Below are 21,223 nucleotides of genomic sequence, written 5' to 3' on the forward strand. Positions count from 1 at the left end.
AATCGACTGGCCGCCAAATCTTTGCTCCCTCAAATAATTTGTTAAACAGCTCTCAACTTCATTAGTTGGGTCGGCATTCTCATCTACAGGCAGTCTTTTTAGTACTGCTTCACTTGAAAAGGGATAAATTCCAGTACTTTTGAAGGCACTTACTAAATTCCTTTGAACTCCTTGAGTTATTTCTGCAAATTGTGAATTAGGCTTTGCTTGCACTGCATCTATTTTTTTCAGTGTTTTTTGCAGCAAGCGCGGGAAAGTGTCTTTTGGGACAGTCGATAAACGGGGGTTTTGTTGTTTCCAGGTAGTAAGCACATTTCTCCAAGCACTTTTCAATGGTCTAAAAAAGCCCACATCTAAAGGCTGGCAAAGGTGCGTGGAATAAGGCACAAGACAAACAAAAACAATGCCATTTTGTTCGCATTCATTGAGCACATCCAAATCAATGTGCGATGAAAGGTTATCGCCAATTATTACTTTCTTTCCTGGCAAAGCTTTGGCGTGAGGCAAAAAAGCACTACGAAACCAATCTCGAAAAGCGATGCTGTCTATCCAACCACTGTTGGTCCTATTAAACCGGGAACCTTGGCTGCAGCAGATCTTCTGACAACATGGTGCGCCTTGTGGGCCTCCCTCCTTCCACGTGTCGTACAGGTGGATGCTTTTATAAATAACGTAAGGTAATAGGACACCGTCTGCAGATCCGCAAACCATCACCGATGTGGCACTTAGAATGATTTATAACTTTCTCCGGGTATTTTACCCCACGCCTGTAAACGCCTTGTTTTTTTCCGGGATCGTCACTTATGTTAGTCTCATCGTAGTTGAAAATGTTTGATGGGGGCACACCTTCAACAAGAGGTGCTAAATTGTCAAAATATGCATTCAAACTTTCAGGTGACACTTAGGCCCTAGTTTTTTTAATATTGGACGCCACACGTTGAGAATACTCGTCCTTATGCTGTCGAAGGAGAGAATAAGCCCACTCCACTCCGGGAAGATTGTTTTCGAACTTGGGGACCACCCGCCCTTGCTTATCCAAATATGCGTTGGCAATAAATCTGAGATCAAGTAATGTAATGGGATATCCCCAGTCAGAACTCAGCGCTGAGGAGGTAGGAACGAGGTGAGAACACTCCCTCAAATCCTAATCAAGGTGAAACCACTTGTGGCTGAGGAAGCCCTTGCGGTGGATCAAAGTTGTACCGGCACGTTGTAACAGAACATTTTGCGATCGATTTCAACAGAATATTTTCTTAGGTCTCGGAGAAAACTGTCTGTGCTCCAGGTTTTCTGACATGCATACCTTTATATTTGTTATAAAGAGTCCCATATGGTATATTGTATGTTTCAGCGGCACCTCTAATGCTACGCCTCCCTTCCAATATTTCATTAAGCGCTTCATCGATGCGTGCTTGTGAATAGTTTTTATAATCATGTGATCCCAGTTTTTTTTCATAAACTCGCGGCATTTTCCTGGATGACAAAATATTTATTCATTTAGCAAAACAACAATTAAAGCTTGTAAAGAAAGCATATGAAAAAGAAGTGTATACTCTCTGGGGTTAATTTGATCATTTGATCAATCTCACACCATATAACCTATCAATGACACCCCACATCAAAAAAACTCAAGTCATTGCATTAACTTTGAGGTTAGAAAAACAATAAGCACTGTATTGGTTAATCGAATTATAGGCCACATGATGGAGCTTATCTAAAATTTTCACTATAACATCACGTAATTAAGTATAAATGAAGTTTTGCAACACAATTATTTAGCCATAAATAGAGTATAACAATATATTTACCTTTTTTACTTATAATTAATGGCGGATCTCCAGCTTGTGCTCGGAAAAGGATTTGACAGTTCTTCAGTGTTGCTAACATAGAAAAAAAGCTACCAAATTGCGTTTCGTTTTACGCAATTTGCGATTTTATACGAAATGGAAGTTTCTATCAAAGTCATCCCGTGATACAAAGTAACCCCATTCTACGGTACCTATCACCAATAAATAAAACTATATTTCACAAAACCAACCTATTTTTTTATTATTAATAAGTACAAATTACATCACACCTACATTATAAATTATAATATAGTTAAAAAAAAATATTTAAGACCCAAAACTTAAAGATAGTTAACTGTCTTTAAGATTTTGGGTCTTTATTTTTTCTTGATTTAATTGTTCTTCGAGAATGGCTAATCGCACACGGGATTCTTTCTCAGCGTTTTCCTGTAAAATTTTTACCAAGCGAATTTTTTCCTTAACATATTCGTCGTCACTTGAGCAATCAGTTTTTTTGGTCTTCTTCTTTTTAACCAGCCTTCTTCACTTTCTCTGGGTACTTTGAGTTGACATGATACCGGAGTTTTTAAATTCTTAGGAGCCCATGAATTCCAGTGGCGGCGTAGCATGGGTTGGCACCCGGGGCGATCACCCGGGGCGTCCTAAGGCACCCCCGGTACCCCCCAGGATTTTGGGGCTACCTACCGATTCGAAGATTGAAAAATAATCGCCCCCCCGTATCATGACATAGACCGCAGATTTGCCAGCAGATGCGCCAGTGAGTACTAATCTGCGCGACTTGTGTCACCCCCTGATGCTTGGCACCCGGGGCGGACCGCCCCCACCGCCCCCCCCTTAAGCCGATACGAACCAACGTAAATATATACAAATTTGTAATCTGCATCAGTCCAAGCCATTAAAACGCAAGAAAAGAACTTTTTGTAGTTAAAATATGACGACCCGGAATGTTCTGGCTGTACAATCCTTATAAATGCTTGCCATCTATGGCTCCAATGATGTTTGGAAAATTCGTGCGACTGTTGAATTCGTCAGCAATTTTAATCCAGTCATCTTCTTGTTTTATTCCATATACAATGGTTGGAGTACGTTCCATATTTGCTCACACGTAGATTTAGTAATTTTGCGTACCTATAGCTCAAGAAGCTGAAGCTCCCATCAGATATTCAAAAGACAACGCATTGAAACTAGCTCCAGTAGCCAGATATCTGTAAAAAAACAATAATTTACGAAAAATGGACGAATTTACGTACTTGTTTTCGTCGGGAATTGAACTTACAAAATAATACAAAATCGGGACAAGCAGCAACAAAGAGGCGTAAATATGTCTACTTTCAACAGTTATTATTTTCCATACTTGGAAAAGGGAGCATCAGAAGGATGCCCAGATCAAGAAGCTACTCATGAAAATAACGAGGATGTTACCGAATCTGCTCCCTCCACTTCTACAGCTATTAATCGAAAGAGTAAACCTAATGCAACGTCGATTCAAATAGATTTAGATAAAGCTTTAATAGAAGCACTAAATAAGGACCATACAGTAGATGAAGATTTGAACTTTTCCCTATCTCTCGTGCCCTTATTGAGGAATTTAACCGCAGAAGAAAAACTTAATGCCAAGATTGCTATTCTTAAAGTTTTTAAACAAATAAAACAATCCAAGCGTATTCAGGCTACGTCTCAATTAAACAATAGTTACAGCATATTACAACAACCTCTCTCTTCTTTCCCTGTGTATCTGTTACGGTTAATGTGATAAATTGAAAATTATTAATAATAACCGGTTATTATGAATAATTACCGACAGTCGCGGTAAAAGTGATAAATTAATCACATTTCACACCCCTAAGCCGCCTATTTAGTTTTATACACACATAAATGACCTCATATTAATCACATTTACCAAATCATGCGGTAATTATTCATAATAACCGGCGATTATTCATAATTTTCACATTTATCACTTTGACCGTAACATATCAACGACCGCAACCATTGCAAACTTATGTAGCCAGTTCTACGCCATCTAACCAGTATAATATTGAACCACCATCGCCATCTCCTATTCAGTACGTTCAATCACCATCTCCTAACCAGTACGTTCAATCACCAGGCAATTCCAATGATACGAGTACAGTACTATCTTATATTACAAATTTTTCAGATAATTCGCAAACATACGATTTATAAAATAGTATTACGATTCTTAGAAATGGTTAAAATGTTAAATGATTGTGGCATCTAATGTGATTCTCATAAATGGTTAAGTGATTGTTATTTTTGTGACGTCTAATAAAATTTTATAACTTGAAATAGATGGTTTTACTTACCGTAGTGTAACGCTCAGTCTTTCCTCTATAGGTACCGAAAGTCTTAAATTTGTATCCTTCTTCTTTATTAAAGGTCCAACTAATTGGACAAGTTATTAAAACTGTTTATGCTCATTCGATAAAAACGGAAAAAAAATTCAGGGAAATCTAATAATTTGCTATGAATTGTATAAAACTTTCTTTGTAGTAACCTACAACTACCTATTGATGGGATGTACCCAATATTCCCTACTATTTTATTTTTCATTTTTCTTCTCTTTTGTATCAAGGAAATAAAGGCCTATTCAAATCTGAGCGATATTCGCTGCCGCTGTGGGTAGAGGTACATACCGCGCGGGTTTCGCTCAGGTATTTAGTATCAAGTATCGCGGCTAGAGCGACCTGAGCGATATTCGCTGCCGCTGTGGGTAGAGGTACATACCACGCGGGTTTCGCTCAGGTATTTAGTATCAAGTACCGCGGCTAGAGCGTTTTCTCTGCCGCAGACGGTAGCGAATACCGCTTAGGTCCGAACAGTATTATTACCGCATACCCACTGGGTTTTCTCTGCCGCAGACGGTAGCGAATACCGCTTAGGTCTGAATAGGCCTTCATATTTCAAAAAGAAAAGGCGATTTGTCTCAAATGTTTCCTTTATTGAGTAAATGTTTACAAATTTTATTAACATTGCTACATAGCAGAGCGAATGTCGAGCGACTGTTTTCTGCGATAAATTTGATGAAAACTAACATAATAAACAGGCTTCACACTGACACGCTCACAGGATTACTTTAAACGAAAAGTGGCTTAAAAAGAACCGCGAGCCTTCGTAGGAACATATTATGCATTTTAACAAATATATGTATAAATTTAATTTGTCTGAAAACATTTCTGAAAATGATACACAACAAAAGTGCTTTACTACTTTTAGGGTAAATAGAAATTGTCGTTTTATTACTTTTACCCTCCCCGACTCTCTTCATTTCACTCAGAAAAAAAAGTACGTAGATCTACGTATTTTCTATATGGAAATTGTACCATTTCTACGTAATTTTCTTATCTGTTCTACGACTTTTTCAAAATCCGAGTTGGCAACACTGCTTATAGGTATGTAAGGGAGCCTTTTAATACATGTTTATCTCATCCGTCCACTCTTACTTCATGGTATGAAAGCGTCGATGCAAATCTAGGGTTCACCACAGAAGCATTAAATTGTATCAAATTGATTTCTAAAAACAAAAATAAGCAGTTGTATTGTGCTCTGAGTATGGACGAAATGGCTATTAGAAAGCATGTACATTGGGATGGTGAAAAGTGTGTAGGGCTCGTTAATTATGGGGATGCTTTAGATAGCGATAGTGCTGCCTTAGCTAGAGGAGCTTTAGTCTTCATGGTAACCAGTATTAATGATGGTTGGAAAATACCAGTTTGCTACTTTTTATTGATGGGTGTAACAGAGTTCAAAAAGCCAATTTAGTAAAACAGTGCATTGAAAAATTAATGGATTGTGACATCAATGTAGTATCTTTGACATTTGATGGCTGTCCAGCCAATTTTATAATGGTTAATAAATTGGGATGCAGCTTTGATTCTTCAGAAAATATCACACCATTTTTTAAAGTTAACGAACAAAAAATACTTATCGTTCCCGACCCTGCACATATGCTAAAATTGGTTAGAAATACTTTGAGTCAGAAAAAAGTACTTACCAGTGAAAATGGCGAAAAAATTGAATGGCTTTATATTGAGGAGTTGCATGTGCTACAAGCAAGAAAATGAAGGTTTACATTTAGCCAATAGTCTGAAACATTATCACGTTAATTTCAAACAACAAATTATGAAAGTAAAGCTGGCAGCGCAAGTATTTAGTAATTCTGTTGCTGATGCCATAGAATTTTGTGATAAAGAATTACAAAGTTTCTCGGGTTCACACGCATGCATGCATGCGGGCAGAAAAGTTGGATTTCGTGGTTTTCTTATATGCATAAAATCTTTAAAAGAAATCTATTCTGACTACATCCTAACTGGAAAACTAAAATTCTTGCTGCTTGCTTATTTTTTTAGCTCCATACGCTCAAAGAGCGGCAATAATAATAATCCAACAGCTTTTAAATTTCAGTGCTTTAAAAAATTGGTAGTGCACGGAGAAGTAAAACGTATTACTTCTGGCAATTGTATTCCTTTAGATGAATAAAAAAAATTTAACACACACAGAAGCTCGGTATGAAGCAGAATTAAATGCGTATACGGTTACGGAAGGTGCAAGGGGAACAGATAGTCCAGATCTTTTAGATGTAAATTTGAACCTAGAAACAACAGATCCTAAACTGAAATAACATGCAATTTACATGCAGTGGACATTTTGCGCCCCGGTTGTCATTTTGAGAAGTTGTCATTCCGAGCTGAAACGTATTTGCGTAGAGTCTAAATTGAAATAACATGCAATGCACTGTCTTTCGAATGTACGCACGGCGCGTGTCATTTCAAATTAGACAAGCTCTCCCTACCCAAAAATGTTGCTTATTGCTTGGAACGGGTAAATGCTGTAATGTAGCAACACCACCGTTTAATCTGGTTTAATGTTCTGTCTTACTCGGTGGCACGCTAGCTAGTTGTCTAATATAGGATTCTCTGTCTACGCCTGCACCGTACTTCAGAGAAAATGAAATGCTCGTATAAATGAACTAGTGTGCTTATACCATAATACGAATTATTGTTATTTGGAAATTATTATAAATACAAACCATTGTGTTGTATGTTAGCAAACGCTCCGAGGACGTCGTAGACACATTCTTGATGAACACTTTGTTCGAACACGCCGAATTGGTTTAATCAGGTTGTCGCCACTCCATACAACATAAGTTAGGTTGATTTTTGTCGTCAACATTGCAACAAAACATACAATCCTAAAAAATTAAAAAGTATCCGCTCTACATTGAATCTTAAAGATATGATAACATTTTAATTTGATCGCATTATACGAATGAACGAAGGTCGAATTTACTGTTTTTATGTTGGTATTCTTGCGATTTGTCAATTAGTTTGTGTGCGGAGCGTCTACGTCTACGTGTAAATTACATGATTTGTGGACAATATATTTATAATGAAAAGATGTGAGACATGGAGGTGTGAAATTTGTGGCGTGAGAGTAAGTGGCGTGAGGGAAATTTGTACCTTATATGACTGGTACATTCTCAGCCAAATTGGAGAATAAAAGGTTGGTAAATTGGCATGTTGACATCATAAATCTTAGTAGTACGTAAATAACTTAGTTACTACTTGGTTAAAACAGTTAATAAACATAAACATTTCATAAAATAAAATAAGTTTGACATAATACTGTGGTGCCCATAGATCATTAAAATTTATTTTACCGATTTATCCGGTATATTTTTTAACCCTGACAATTAATTTGTCTAATTGCGATCTAAAATGACTTGAAATTTCAGATTATAATAATATGTTATTCATTTATTTCGATGCTGTGGGTGGACGTCCCACGCTGCGTTTTCCATTATTATCAATATTCCTAAAAATGCTTTTCGTTCGTCAACTGCTAAATTCAGTGTATTATTTGAATAAAAATTGCTATAAGTAATTATATCCTAAAACAACGTGTTTGTAAAAAACATCATAAATATTTGCCTTCAGGTTCAGAATGTCCAATTCCCAAAATGTCCAACGGTTTCAAAATGTCCAATTCCCGGAATGCCCAATTCCCAAAATGTCCAATTCCTGGAACGTCCAATTCCCGTAACGTCCAATTCTCAAAATGTCCAATCTACTATTATGATGGATTTGTTGAATAAGACCTCATAGCCTTTCTTAAAAAATAGTAATTAATATATTTATGTACGAATGCGATTACGACGATTAGTTTTTGCAAATCGGCATATAAACATAGAAAAATTGTATTATTTGTATTAAATGTAGAAAAAAATTTTAGCTACTGCACTTTATGCTCGTACAAGTAGGTATTTGTGTTTTTTTCTTTTGACCTAAAAAGGAAAGAATAATTTGTAAATAAATAAATGATTATTTATGGTTTAAGTATGGTTATTTATTTAATATGTTTAAGAAAGGCTATGAGGACTTATTTAACAAACCCATCATAATAGTAGATTGGACATATTGGGAATTGGATATTTTAGGAATTGGACATTTTGGGAATTGTACATTCCGGGAATTGGTCATTTTGAAACCGTTGGACATTTTGGGAATTGGACATTCTGAACCTGAAGGTCACTAACGTATGTCGTCGTGTAGCCCTTGCATTGGCAAAAAGAGCTAAGGATTTTATTTACATGCCCCGAAATCTGAGTGAGCAAGAAGTTATAACTGGATTCCGTGAAATATGTGGTTTCCGGCACACAATAGGTGCCATTGATTGTACACACGTACGAATGAAAAAAGTTGGTGGGCTATCCAGCCAATATTACATTAATAGAAAAGGGTTTTACTCATTGAATATCCAAGTGGTATGCGATGCCAAATTGAAGATAAGGGACAATGTGGCAAGGTGGAGGGGTACACACGACTCAAGAATATTTAATGAGAGCACCATCAAGGAGAGATTCGAAAGGGGGGAATTTTGTGGGCGGCTCATTGGAGATGCTGGATATGCCCTCTTTTTTTATTCACTCCAGTGAATAACCCGCAGTGACAAGCCGAAGAAGCGTACAATCGAGCACAGATCCTCACCCGGAACACCATTGAAAGGTGTTTCGGGATGTGGAAGCAGAGGTTCCGCTGTTTACTAACAGGGTTCACGGTCAACTTCTAGAATGCCAAGTTGTATACTGTGGCATTGGCAGTGCTACATAACATTGCCATTAGTGTTCCCGAGGCCTATAGGCTTTTAGGCTTTTTTTTAAGGCTAGCCTATGAATTAGGGGCTACAGCGGGAAAAAAGCCTAAAAAGTCTTTTAGGCCTTTAGGCTAGGCCTTTTTCATAGCCTTTTTTTTGTCCACCCGATTACTATAGGCTTTTAGCCTTTTTGTAGGCTAGGCGCATATTTAAAAGGCTTGAAAGGCTAAAAAGCCTATAAAGGTTTTTAGTCCTTTAGGCTAGGTCTATTTTATTTATTTTTAACCGACTTCAAAAAAGGAAGAGGTTATATTCGACTGTATGTATTTTTTTTCTATGTATGTTCACCGATTACTCCGTCAATTTTGTGGACCAATTTTCAAAATTATTTTTTTGTTCGATAGGGTACACTTCTGAGGTGGTCCCATTGTAACCAAGTCAGGATCTGATGATGGGATCCTAGGGAAATCGAGGGCAACCCTCAAATTTTATAGGCACTTATATCGTTTTTCAAACTTTTTAAGTTATTCAAGTATTCGCTCCTGGAATTAATCATGATCTCATAATTATTGATGAGCTGATGATAGAAGGTAAAACTACTTAATGCTTAGGAGTTGGAGGATAATTATTTAAATATTATAGGTACAAATAGACCAATAGTTGTATTCTTTCATGTTTTTAAGGTGGGGGTCTTTTTAGGTTGCCGATATGGTAACCTGTATTTTGTAGGGAATATTATTTTACACTAGACATGAAGAATATGGTCTCAATGTACTGCCTACCTTCGGTGGTAACATCAAGGTAATAATTAGTTAACTAAAAAGCAAGAAATAAGTTAAATTTTATAAAAAAAAAAAATATCAAAAAAGAAATTATATGCAATACAAAAATACTTTGTTTAATTCATACGAAGCCATAGCCTGAATAATGGCTATAGCCTCATAATAAGCCTACTACTCGAAAAAGACTTTAGTCGGAAATAAAGCCTAAAAGGCTATTTTAGGCCTACAGGTTTTTTTAAAACCTATAGGCTTTTTATAATGAGTAGCCTTTTAAAAGCCTAGTAGTCTATCATGGCCAAAAAAAGAACTAAATAGGCTTAATTTTAGGCCTAAAAGCCTATAGGCCCCGGGAACACTAATTGCCATAGACATGGGGGAGGAATTAGAGGACCTGGAGCCACCAGCGAGCAGACAAGTGCACCCAGTGACAATCCTGTGGGATTGTCAGCAGGTTCATCTGAACATGTTCAGGGTCAGGTTTTGTATTTCAATAAATAATAAATGACTTAAATAACAATTATGCAAGGTCATACAATATAACGTTATTTTGTAGATGTCTGCTAGTTGCACGAGCCTTGCACTATAACCCGGTCACTGCTGGGAAAATAGTAAATGCTTGCTGCGTGCTGCATAATATTGCAAACCGAAGCCGATTGCCGGTGACTAGGGTTGCCAGGTCCAAAAACACAAAAGCCGGACTATGTGCTTCATTTGGCCGGACATTTTACCCTAAAAGCCGGACATGCGACATTTGGGTGCAATTAGTGAGTGCTATCATCATCGGTTGCCTAACGTCCTGTACCTCTAGTAGGAAAAACTTTCGAGTTCGTTTCGTTGCGTATTCAAAGTGTCATCCAGTGGGTAGACACTTCTCATACAAAAACTAGTCTCTATATGTAGCAATTGATATACAACCTTATCCCTTAAGTAATAAAGTGCATTTTGGATTGATTTCACTATAGCAGGGGAACCCGCGGATCAATACCACCATACTAAAAATAATTGTTAGTGTCCTTATGTTGGTAGTATTGTTAGTTTGACAAATGAAAAAAAATGTCTGTCAATTGAGTTTGAGTTTTAAACCGGCGAATTGATTCGTGTGAAGTTATTTTCTCAGATTTGGTGCAATATTACTGTAAATAAACTTTTCTGTCGTTTACGTTGAGTTGATTAAGTTCCTCCGTATCGGGCGTGATAAAGTTTGCTGTTCAGTGTTATGTTTTTTGTGAGATAGAGACTCTTTTAAATAAGCTGTGTTTCAACTTCTACAGAAGTTTAAACTCTTATTTACTTTTCTGTTTAATGGGTATGTTATCTACTTACTTGAAATATTAGATCTATTACAAATCTATTTTTCATTAAAAACAACCCTATGTGATGAAAATGTAAATGTACTTTCAAAACTGGTAAATGCATGAACCAGGGCATTGACACTGGTTGGAGAGAAATTATAGGCTTTGTTTAATTAATACCTATTTCATTTTAGGCTTCTACTGATAATGGAGAGTAGAAACAACAAGAAGTGCGTTATTTGTAATAAGAGGCGAAGTCGTGGTGGATCACCCTTACTTTTGAGTAGGTTTCCTCTGGATTCTGACCGGTAAGTTTCTAATAACACTCATTTATTACAAGATAATTTTACTGATTGTGTAAACTTAAAGGCTGGGATTAATATTTTTAATCATACAGTAAATAACCATAACCAATTTTTAATTTCAGTATTTTGTTTCGTACTCTGTAAATGAATTGCATAACAATACTAAAAGAAATTAGTTGATGAATAAATTTCAGTTTGTTATTCTTTTTCTTTTCTAATAGGTATTTCTTATTTCAGTTGTCGAATGTGGGTTAAAAATGCTGGCATAGAAGACTTAGCATATGTACCTATTGAAAAGTTACACCAACTGAAGTTTGTTTGTGGTGGGCACTTCACTCCTGAATCCTTCAATGCCAAAGGAACTCGGCTGAAGAACTCAGCTATTCCAACACTGGAATTGAGCAATCCCATCTTGCCAGATGAAGTTTTGACAGAGTTTCCTCTTCATGTAAAAGACTCCAATAAAGAAAACCTCAAGACAGGTATGATGATGACTTCAATTATTTTTTTTAAATTTAATTTACTATCTATCAATTTTTCTGAATTATTTAGATGTCTTAATTAATTTTTGGTTTCCAAAACAAACCAACCGAATGCAATTTAACAAGGTTCTTTCTTTGTAACCACAAACATGTGTTGTATGCTTATCAATAAATAATATATAATTTCAATTATTAATTATATCTATACTTTGTTACAGTTCTTTATGATCATTCATATTGCATTCCAAAGAAGTCAAATCCAGTTGAACGAGGTATGTTTATCTAAAATTATACTAATAATATAAAAAGGAAATATTTAATTGTTTGTTTGTATTTGATCGGCTCCGTAACTCGAAGCCAAGATAGCCTAAAGTGCGGGTTAGAACCCCACAGCTTGAATATTGTAGTAAACCCACTCGTATCGTAACACAATTTAGCTTAGAATGTGTGTTGAGTTAGAGGGACTTTAGTAATTTGTGTAATACAAATTCTTCAAAAAAAGTACCGGACCAATTTGAAAAATTTTAGGCAATCTACATTAATTAGCCAGGTCAGCTAGTTTAATAATATTTATAAGCTAGTAATTTTTAATGTGAGCAAGACATGTACTAGACTGATTGTACCCTAAAGTTGGGTAAGAACATGACATTTTATTACCCAATTCACATTTCATTATCTGCTTTCAGTTCCCCTTACAACTACAACCAAACAACTAAATTCAACATGTTTGGGAGCTGTGGATATACCAGATTCTGGTATTTCTGCGAAAACAACTTTTGAACCTCTTCCTTCTACTTCCAATGCACCAGAACATATGACCTATAAACCCATTACTCATGGTAAGTGTACAAACTAATTATTTACCTTCTAAAATATGCCTTCCCTCAAACTAAAGAATGCCACCCTGGATGCATTCTGCAGTCTGCAGTCAGGTCAAAATGAACTTATATGTACAACATTCTAGGTTTCTGTACATTTTATATTAATGCGATTTGACCGTGCGGATACGAACAAAGAACGCAAAGCACACGTGACTGATTGCCTTATCACGACCACTTACAGATTGTCTTGACATACCCGCAGACCGCATCCAGAATGCAGAACATTAAAACCTCTAAATGCCTTTAATTTAATATTATGTCATTGTTATTGAAGGTGGGCCCACGCTTCATATTTTATGAGAAGAGCTATCATTATCCTGTCTTTGCATTTTTTTAAAACTTGATAATGATTGATTGATTTGGAAATAATATGTTTCATAAAACAACAAAATAAATTTTAAACTTATTTGCATATTTATAATATTTCAGATGATAAAAACATTTGCCATCAAGATGCACAGGCAGAAATATTAGTCCACAGTTATAAAAGACCTAAGAAAAACATTGAAATGAAAGGTAAGATAAAACATACCTAATTTAAAAAACTAAGTAAAATTGCTGATTAATTAAGCAATATTCAATTCAATTTGCTTTTATGTTGTTTTTTTTTACTAATGGAAATGTTTTTATTACAGACACTTCATCAACATTTACAATTAAAGAGAAGAGGCTTTGGCGACAGTTACAAAATGCAAAAAAAACAATAAGGAATATAGCGAAGTCAAGAGTGAATTTAGACAAGTTAGATTCGGAAGTGCTGACATCTTTAGTAAAGGATGTAGTGCAGAATAACAAAAAAAAGTCACAAGGAAAAAGGTGGACTTTAGCCAACAAAATATATGCTTTGGCTATATTTAAACGGTCCCCTAAAGCATACCGCTATATGCAAAAGCTGTTTACGCTACCAAGCACTAAAACGCTCCAAAGGATTTAAAAAAATATACCAATGGAGCCTGGTATAAATAAAAATATAATTGATATGTTAGAGGCAAAAGCATCAAGTATGCCAAAGGAAAATAAATATTGCTCGTTAATATTTGACGAGATGGCGTTAAAGAAACGGATAATTTATAACGAAACTAGCTTTCCGCCCGCGGCTTCGCCCGCGTGGAATTTTGTCTGTCACAGAAAAACTTTATCGCGCGCGTCCCTGTTTCAAAAACCGGGATAAAAACTATCCTATGTTCTTTCCCGGGACTCAAACTATCTCTATGCCAAATTTCATCAAAATCGGTTGCGAGGTTTAAGCGGGAAAGCGTAACAGACAGACAGACAGACAGACAGACAGACAGACAGACAGACAGACAGACAGACAGACAGACAGACAGAGTTACTTTCGCATTTATAATATTAGTAACGAAATTGCTGATAAAGTGGATGGCTACGTGGATTATGGAGAGGGCGAGAACATGGGACGAGAAAAGAAAATTGCAGACCATGCGTTAGTGTTTATGATACAGGGTGCTAAACATAAATACAAACAATATATTGCGCACTATTTTGTGGAAGGCACAATATCAACAGCAAAACTGGCAAAAATTATATCGGACATCATCAAAAAATTAAAAGAAATCGGATTTATGGTTCTAACAATAGTTTGTGATCAGGGATCTACAAATATAGGAGCTCTTAACATGTTAAAAAGAAACTGTGGACAAGGCATAGATAGCAACTTTTTCTCTGTAAATAATGACAAAATTTTTATAATCTATGACATCCCTCACTTGTTCAAATCATTACGAAACAATTTCTTTAAAAGTGGAAATATGTCTTTCGATGGAAAAATTGCACAATGGAGGCATTTGGTAGTTGCAGAAGAACACAACAGAAATTTTTTAAATTTTAAAAAACTGAATAGTACCATTGTAAATCCAACATTCAAAACTAAGATGAGGGTGAAGTATGCTGCGCATGCTCTGAGTAATACCGTGGCAGCTATTTTAAAAATGATGGCATGGAAAGAAGTTTCTGATTGCAATGATACAGCATTTGTGATTGAACAGTTAGATAAACTATTTGATTGTACAAATGGTCCATCATCTTTAAATGACGTAAAGAAAGGGATCCGGGAAAATGTTTCCACATCAAGTAATCACATTGAGTCTTGGACCTTTTATACTGATAAGTTAAAAACCATAAAATTTATAACAGCAGAAAACACGATACTAAAAAATGTTAAATGCGTAAAGGGATATCAAATATCTATCAAATCCTTAAACGATATTTGGGAAAAGTTAAAGAATGAAGGGTTTAAATATATGAACCTTAGACAGTTTAACCAAGACTCTCTGGAAAACTTATTTGGAATCATTAGGCAACACAGTGTAACCAATAGAAATCCCACTATCACGCACTTTACTGCAGCGCTTAAAACAAGCATGGTTACTGGGCTGAAAGTGCCTCATAGCAGAAGTGCTAATTGTGAAGCAGACAACAATAAACATATGCTGGAATATAAAGACACTTTAAAAACTAATTTAAAAACAACAGAAATAAAAATTAATGTTCAAGATTCCACAGACACTGAATTTTATCCTGTGTTGTCTATCCCGGACCCTGAAAACTTAGAACAGCCCATTGAAAATTTGTGTAGCCTTGAAAACCAACCAGTAGTATATGTAAGCGGGTATTTAGCTGCCAAACTATTACAGAACAGTTCTTGTTTAATTTGTGAAGAGTGTTTGAGCGTGAAAACTCCTGTTGACAATGATTTGTATGCATATATATCTCTTCGCGAATGGTGGCATGATAAAAAAAGTCTCGTTTATCCAACAATTCAATTATGTACCACCGTAAATGAAGCTAAACAATTTTATCATGACCATATTGCCGACCAGATATACATATATGGAAAATGTTGGAAAATTCATTTTCTTAATGTTGAGTACAAATTGTAATTTTAGTTGGTTTAAATGTCAACAACATAATAAAGAAATTTATGATAAGATGTTTAAAATATTAAGTTACCTTTTTCTAAGAAAAAGTTGTAAAATCATTAATGACAGCTTCATAAAAACTGAAAACAATTTTGCTGACAAAAGTAAAAAAGCACAGCAACAAAGCATTGAAAAGTAATCTTGAGGCTGAGGTTCGATCAGCTGATAAGAAAATTAAAGATGTTTATAAATAAAAATCCTATTTTTTCTTAGAAAAAGTTGTGAAAATAAAAGTTTACAAAATTATCATTTCTGTACTTTGTTACAATTTTCAATAATTCCTCATGCCTACAACTGCTATGTCATGTTCAATACTTATTGTAATATACCTATTTTATTTCGAAATAAATAATTTACGTTACAAAACTTCGTTTTACTTACACATAGTATAAAATAAAAATAGTAATCATTAAAATATTGAAGGTTCCTATACTAGATATCGATATGCAATTACAACCCTAGCAAAGTATCGATAATCGATAAGTTATTACGAACGTCACTAATACTGTCAGAAAATAAGGCATTATGTTGGTAGCTCCGCCTGTAGTTTGTGCGGTTGGTAAAGATTTGCGGGTCGTTCTCTAAAATGCATATGTGTGCGTGAGCTCAAAAAATATCTATGGAGTGCCGTCTCTTACTCTTTTATGCTCTTTGGTGTCATCGAAAAATTTTGTATGAAAAATTAAACAGCGCCCCCTAGGGCGGCTATAATATATTCTTCAGCACGCATCAGTACCTCTAGTAGGAAAAACTTTCGAGTTCGTTTCGTTGCGTATTCAAAGTGTCATCGAAAAATTTTGTATGAAAAATTAAACAGCGCCCCCTATATTATAGCCGCCCTAGGGGGCGCTGTTTAATTTTTCATACAAAATTTTTCGATGACACTTTGAATACGCAACGAAACGAACTCGAAAGTTTTTCCTACTAGAGGTACTGATGCGTGCTGAAGAAAGTTGAGAAATAATAATATTTTATGTTGGCATCATTGATTTTTATACTGTGTAAATTGTAAATGACAGCTAGAAGACTCGATGACATTTGTATGGATATTCTTTCTTCTCTATGGTAACCTGACCTGTGCAAGACGTAATAAAATAAGTTAACTAAATACTAGAGATGGGCCGACTAGTCGCCGACTAGTCGGGAAAGCCGACTATTCGGCATCATTTGTAGTCGGCCGACTAGTGACGACTATTCGGCAAAATATGCCGATTATAATCGGCGCATTACAAAATTAAATAAGTGAATGAAATAAACTCATAATCACCATGATAGTTATGAGGTAGACCAAGGGCGTTTATCTAAACCACTTTTGACTGCAAAAAATCAGTAAAAAGTGGTTTCACTTGATTAAAAATTTTGGCGATCAGTATACATTCATACAAAGTTAAGATTAGTTAAAATTACCAGGAAATTATCAAAAATGTGTTAAGTTTATGTAATTAAAAAAAACCAGCGTCGTAGCCTTCCCCACCGTAGGCCACGACATATGCTGAGTGGAGTCCCATTGCGATGGGCATCGCTGTTGTAACAGGGTGGCACTGCTTAGTTCACTTTTTAGTACCTTGTAATATTTATCCCATCAAAAACAAACTTGTCAAAAAAACCAAGTCTCGCAACTCAGTTGTTCTACGGTAAAAAGTTGTGAGATCCATGTAATACCAAGTCCAGGCCAGGAAATCTTTAACGTTTTACATAAATATATTGACTTGGCCATCGCACTAAATAATTTAATTTACACGTGTTTTCATGCGATGTGCTATTTCTGTCTTTTTTACGTATAATTTTTTTGTTCTCTGAGTGATGTTCATCGTAATAAATATTTCTTTCTTTCTAATTTGTCCATATAAAAATTTTGACACTTTTTTTCGGGGAAAATGCATGGAATTGCATGCCTATGCTACGGGGAAGTGGTAGATTATGTGGGGCTCCTCTCATCGGAAGGATGAAGAATATTCAAATAAATAACCTCTGAGATCGCCTTAGTGTGAAGAACTATGGGAATCCGGACAAAGCCATCAACTATCACAGTCTGTCCCGGCAATTGCCCACCTGTATGGCGGGCTCTGCCTATCCGATGGTGGTGGTAGTCCGTGCTATGCAGGCGGGGGTAGGTACCCCCACGCCCCCAGCTCGCTAACCATCACCGTGGAGGGTGGAAAGGAATCAGTGGGTCTAGGATGTGTGCCGCGATAAGCGCAATTTTGCCCATACATTTTGACGTTTTGATAATATCACGGCGCGCATCCTAGCCCAGCAGGAGGCGATCATATTGTCACTTCAAAATATATTGAAAATTTGACATGTAATGAACATTATGAATAAATTTCTTATTCTTATTCTTATTCTTCTGACCCCTCCGCCGTCGAAAATTATGACATCTACCTTAGGTACTGTTAGGTGATTGTAATGTTGTTTTTTATTTTTTCTCATATTAAAGAAAACTTGTTTCTCAAGAAGTTATATTTATCTCTTTAGAAATCTAGATATTCATATTTCTTTGAGAAAATCTAGATATTATTCTTCGGACAAGTAGGTATTAGAATGATCGGCATTGCCGATTAGTCGGCCGACTAATCGGCAATTTGAAAACCGATTAGTCGGCTAGTCGGTTAGTCGGCAAAGACCATAGTCGGCCCATCACTACTAAATACTCTTTCATTTAAACTAATTCTAACAGGTTATGGGCTGATATTATATTATAAAAGTGATAAAGAGTGTAATTTGCTATTAAGCGAGATGGCACAGGCCGTAGGGAAGCGTTAGTTCTCACATTTTTCAGGTGCGTCTTTTCTTTGTTACTATCAAGTCGAACTTAAAGATGGCTACCGGCTCAACAAATTTATTAATGCCTCAACTGACCGATAAATTGAACTTTTCCCATTGGAAATTTCGTATAAAAACTACTCGAAGAGAGAGGTGTAGTCCAAGCAATTAATTTTGACATATTGAACGAAAAGGACGACAAAAAGATCACAGCGTTCCAGATTAAGGACGCCAAGGCGCGGTCAATAATTGTGCAATGCATATCAGATAAATATATAGATATCATTAAAAAGGCGCAAACTGCATCCGAAATGTTACTAAAATTAGAAGAAATTTTCGAAAGAAAATCTGTATTTAATAAATTATATCTAAAGAAGAAATTATTTTATTATCACTAAAATGTACAGATAACCAAAATCTACAAGACCACTTTCTGGCATTTGACACTGTGATTAGTGACATGGAGGCTGCCGGACATAACATGGAGGAAACGGACAGGGTGGCCCATCTTTTATTAACTTTACCGGATGTGTATGAAACAGTAATAACAACGCTGGAAACCATGACTGTGGATAAAGAGTTAAACCTAGACTTTGTGAAATCAAGACTGCTGGATGCGGAATTAAAATTAAAAGGCAAAGAAACTATACATGAAATTAACTTTATGGCTTGTTTTAAATGTGGAAAGAAAGGGCACAAAGCCGTTAATTGTTATACAAATTCGAATCAGAACTACAGAAATTCATTTGGAAACTATAGAGGAAGAGGCCGAACCATGACCAGGGGCCAAGGTCCAAGATACAGAGGCAGAACACCACAAAATAATAGACAAAAGTTAGCATTTCTAGCCATGTGTACTGTGGAGAAATTAAATAAATTCATTTTAGATTCAGGAGCCAGTAATCATATGGTAGCTATGGAGAATGAAAAATTTATGACAGACATACAAGAATTAAAACACCCAATTAAAATACAAATAGCAAATGGAGAAACTTTAATAGCGAAGAAAAAAGGCAAATTAAACACAAAATATCAAGACATAGAAATAGAATTGGAAGCATTACTAGTAGAGAACTTGTCCCATAATTTATTATCAATAAACAACATAACAAGAAAAGGATTTCAAGTAATCTTTTATCAAGAAAATGTAACATTAAGAAAAGGTGATATATATTTGAGTGGCACAAAAATGAGTAACATATACACTCTAGATTTGGAAATTGTAATAAATAGTGCTCACATTTCAAAAGAAAATGGAAATGATATTTGGCATAAAAGGTTGGGACACATTAATTATGATGATTTGAGAACATTGAATTTACCTGTACCTAATAAAAAGTGTACAACTTGTATAGAAGGAAAAAGTACTCGAAGAAGTTTTCATAATTCAAAGTCGAGACATAGTAAGCAAATAGGAGATCTTATTCATTCAGACGTCTGTGGTCCAGTAGAACCTACAACTTTACATGGTCATCATTACTTTCAAGTATTAATAGATGATTTTAGTCATTACACTGTGGTTAAACTGTTAAGAAGAAAAAGTGAAGCAGAAAGTAATTTAATAAATTTTATAAAATATATAAAAACACAGTTTGGGAAGAAAACAAAAAGGCTGAGACTAGACAATGGAGGAGAATTCAGTTCGAATATGCTCAAGAATTATTGTATGAATAAAGGAATAGAAATAGAGTATACAACTCCCTACACCCCCCAACAGAATGGTACCTCGGAGAGGATGAATAGAACATTATTAAACAAAGTGAGGACCAAATTAATTGAAACAAAATTACCAAAAGAACTATGGGGTGAAGCTTTATTCAGTTCAGCTTATGAATTAAACCGGAGTCCAACTACTGCACTAAATGGGAAGACACCATCTATGTTATGGTATGGTAAAAATAATTTAGAAAAATTGAGAGTTTTTGGGAGCAAAGCTTGGTGTGTAACTTTACCAAAACCAAAGAAATTGGAACCAAGAGCTAAACAGATGATTATGGTTGGATATTGTGGATCTGGGTATAAACTATGGGATTATGAAGAAAATAAAATAGTTGTTGCTACTGATGTTACATTTGATGAAACAGACATACACTACAGGAAGAATGAAAATGACAGTGAAAATATAAATGAATATAAAATAATAATTACCAGTAATGAAGATGAAAATGTTATGGAAGGAAAAACTGAAAAGAAAAACATGATTATAAATAAGAGTAATGAAGAAGAAAATGATATGAAAATTAATACTAATGAAGAAGTAAATGTTGAAGAAATGAATATGAAAGAACAGGAAGATAATATTAATGAAGAAAATAATTGTGATGAAGAATCAGAGAGGCCAATAAGACCTAGAGTTACACCAAAACATCTTGACGACTATGAGTTGTATATGGCATATTGCTTAAGTAGTAAAGAAAGTCCAAACACATATAAAGAAGCCATTAAAGACAAAGATTGGGAAAATGCAATTAATAAAGAATTTAAGTCTCTACAAGATCTACAAGTATGGACAGAAAGTGACTTACCTGAAGGAAAAAAGGCTATCGAAACCAAATGGGTTTTTCGCACAAAACAGGATGGAACTAAAAAGGCGAGGTTAGTCGCAAAAGGGTTTCAAGCTGATGCAAACACTTCGGAGTTATATTCTCCAGTTGCAAAGACAACAACTATAAGATTAATGCTGTCACAAGCTATGACAAACAATTGGGAAATACGACAGCTTGATATACCATCTGCATTCTTAAATGGAGAGTTGGAATCAACAGCAGAAGAATATATAAAAGTTCCTGAAGGGATGAATATAAAAATGGAAAAGTACTAAAATTACAAAAAGCCTTATACGGACTTAAAGAAGCACC

The 21,223-nt window shown here is 35.4% G+C and overlaps 1 protein-coding gene across 3 annotated transcripts; it reads left to right on the forward strand.

Annotated features, from left to right (window-relative positions):
- The first annotated feature begins 10,549 nt into the window (after positions 1-10,549).
- Positions 10,550-13,735, forward strand: LOC135081061 (uncharacterized). 3 transcript variants are annotated; one of them, XM_063975782.1, is made up of 6 exons: positions 10,550-11,303; positions 11,538-11,782; positions 12,001-12,054; positions 12,469-12,621; positions 13,093-13,179; positions 13,299-13,735. In XM_063975782.1, exons 1-6 carry the CDS (start codon positions 11,203-11,205, stop codon positions 13,595-13,597), a joined length of 939 nt encoding a protein of 312 aa, XP_063831852.1. In that variant the 5' UTR covers positions 10,550-11,202; the 3' UTR covers positions 13,598-13,735. The 3 variants fall into 3 exon arrangements, with proteins under 3 accessions (XP_063831852.1, XP_063831853.1, XP_063831854.1); XM_063975784.1 differs by lacking the exon at positions 10,550-11,303 and adding an exon at positions 11,353-11,391; XM_063975783.1 differs by lacking the exon at positions 12,001-12,054.
- Positions 13,736-21,223: the final 7,488 nt, after the last annotated feature.

The sequence above is a fragment of the Ostrinia nubilalis genome, chromosome 19 (genome assembly GCF_963855985.1).
Source record: "Ostrinia nubilalis chromosome 19, ilOstNubi1.1, whole genome shotgun sequence".
NCBI classification, from domain to species: Eukaryota; Metazoa; Arthropoda; class Insecta; order Lepidoptera; family Crambidae; genus Ostrinia; species Ostrinia nubilalis.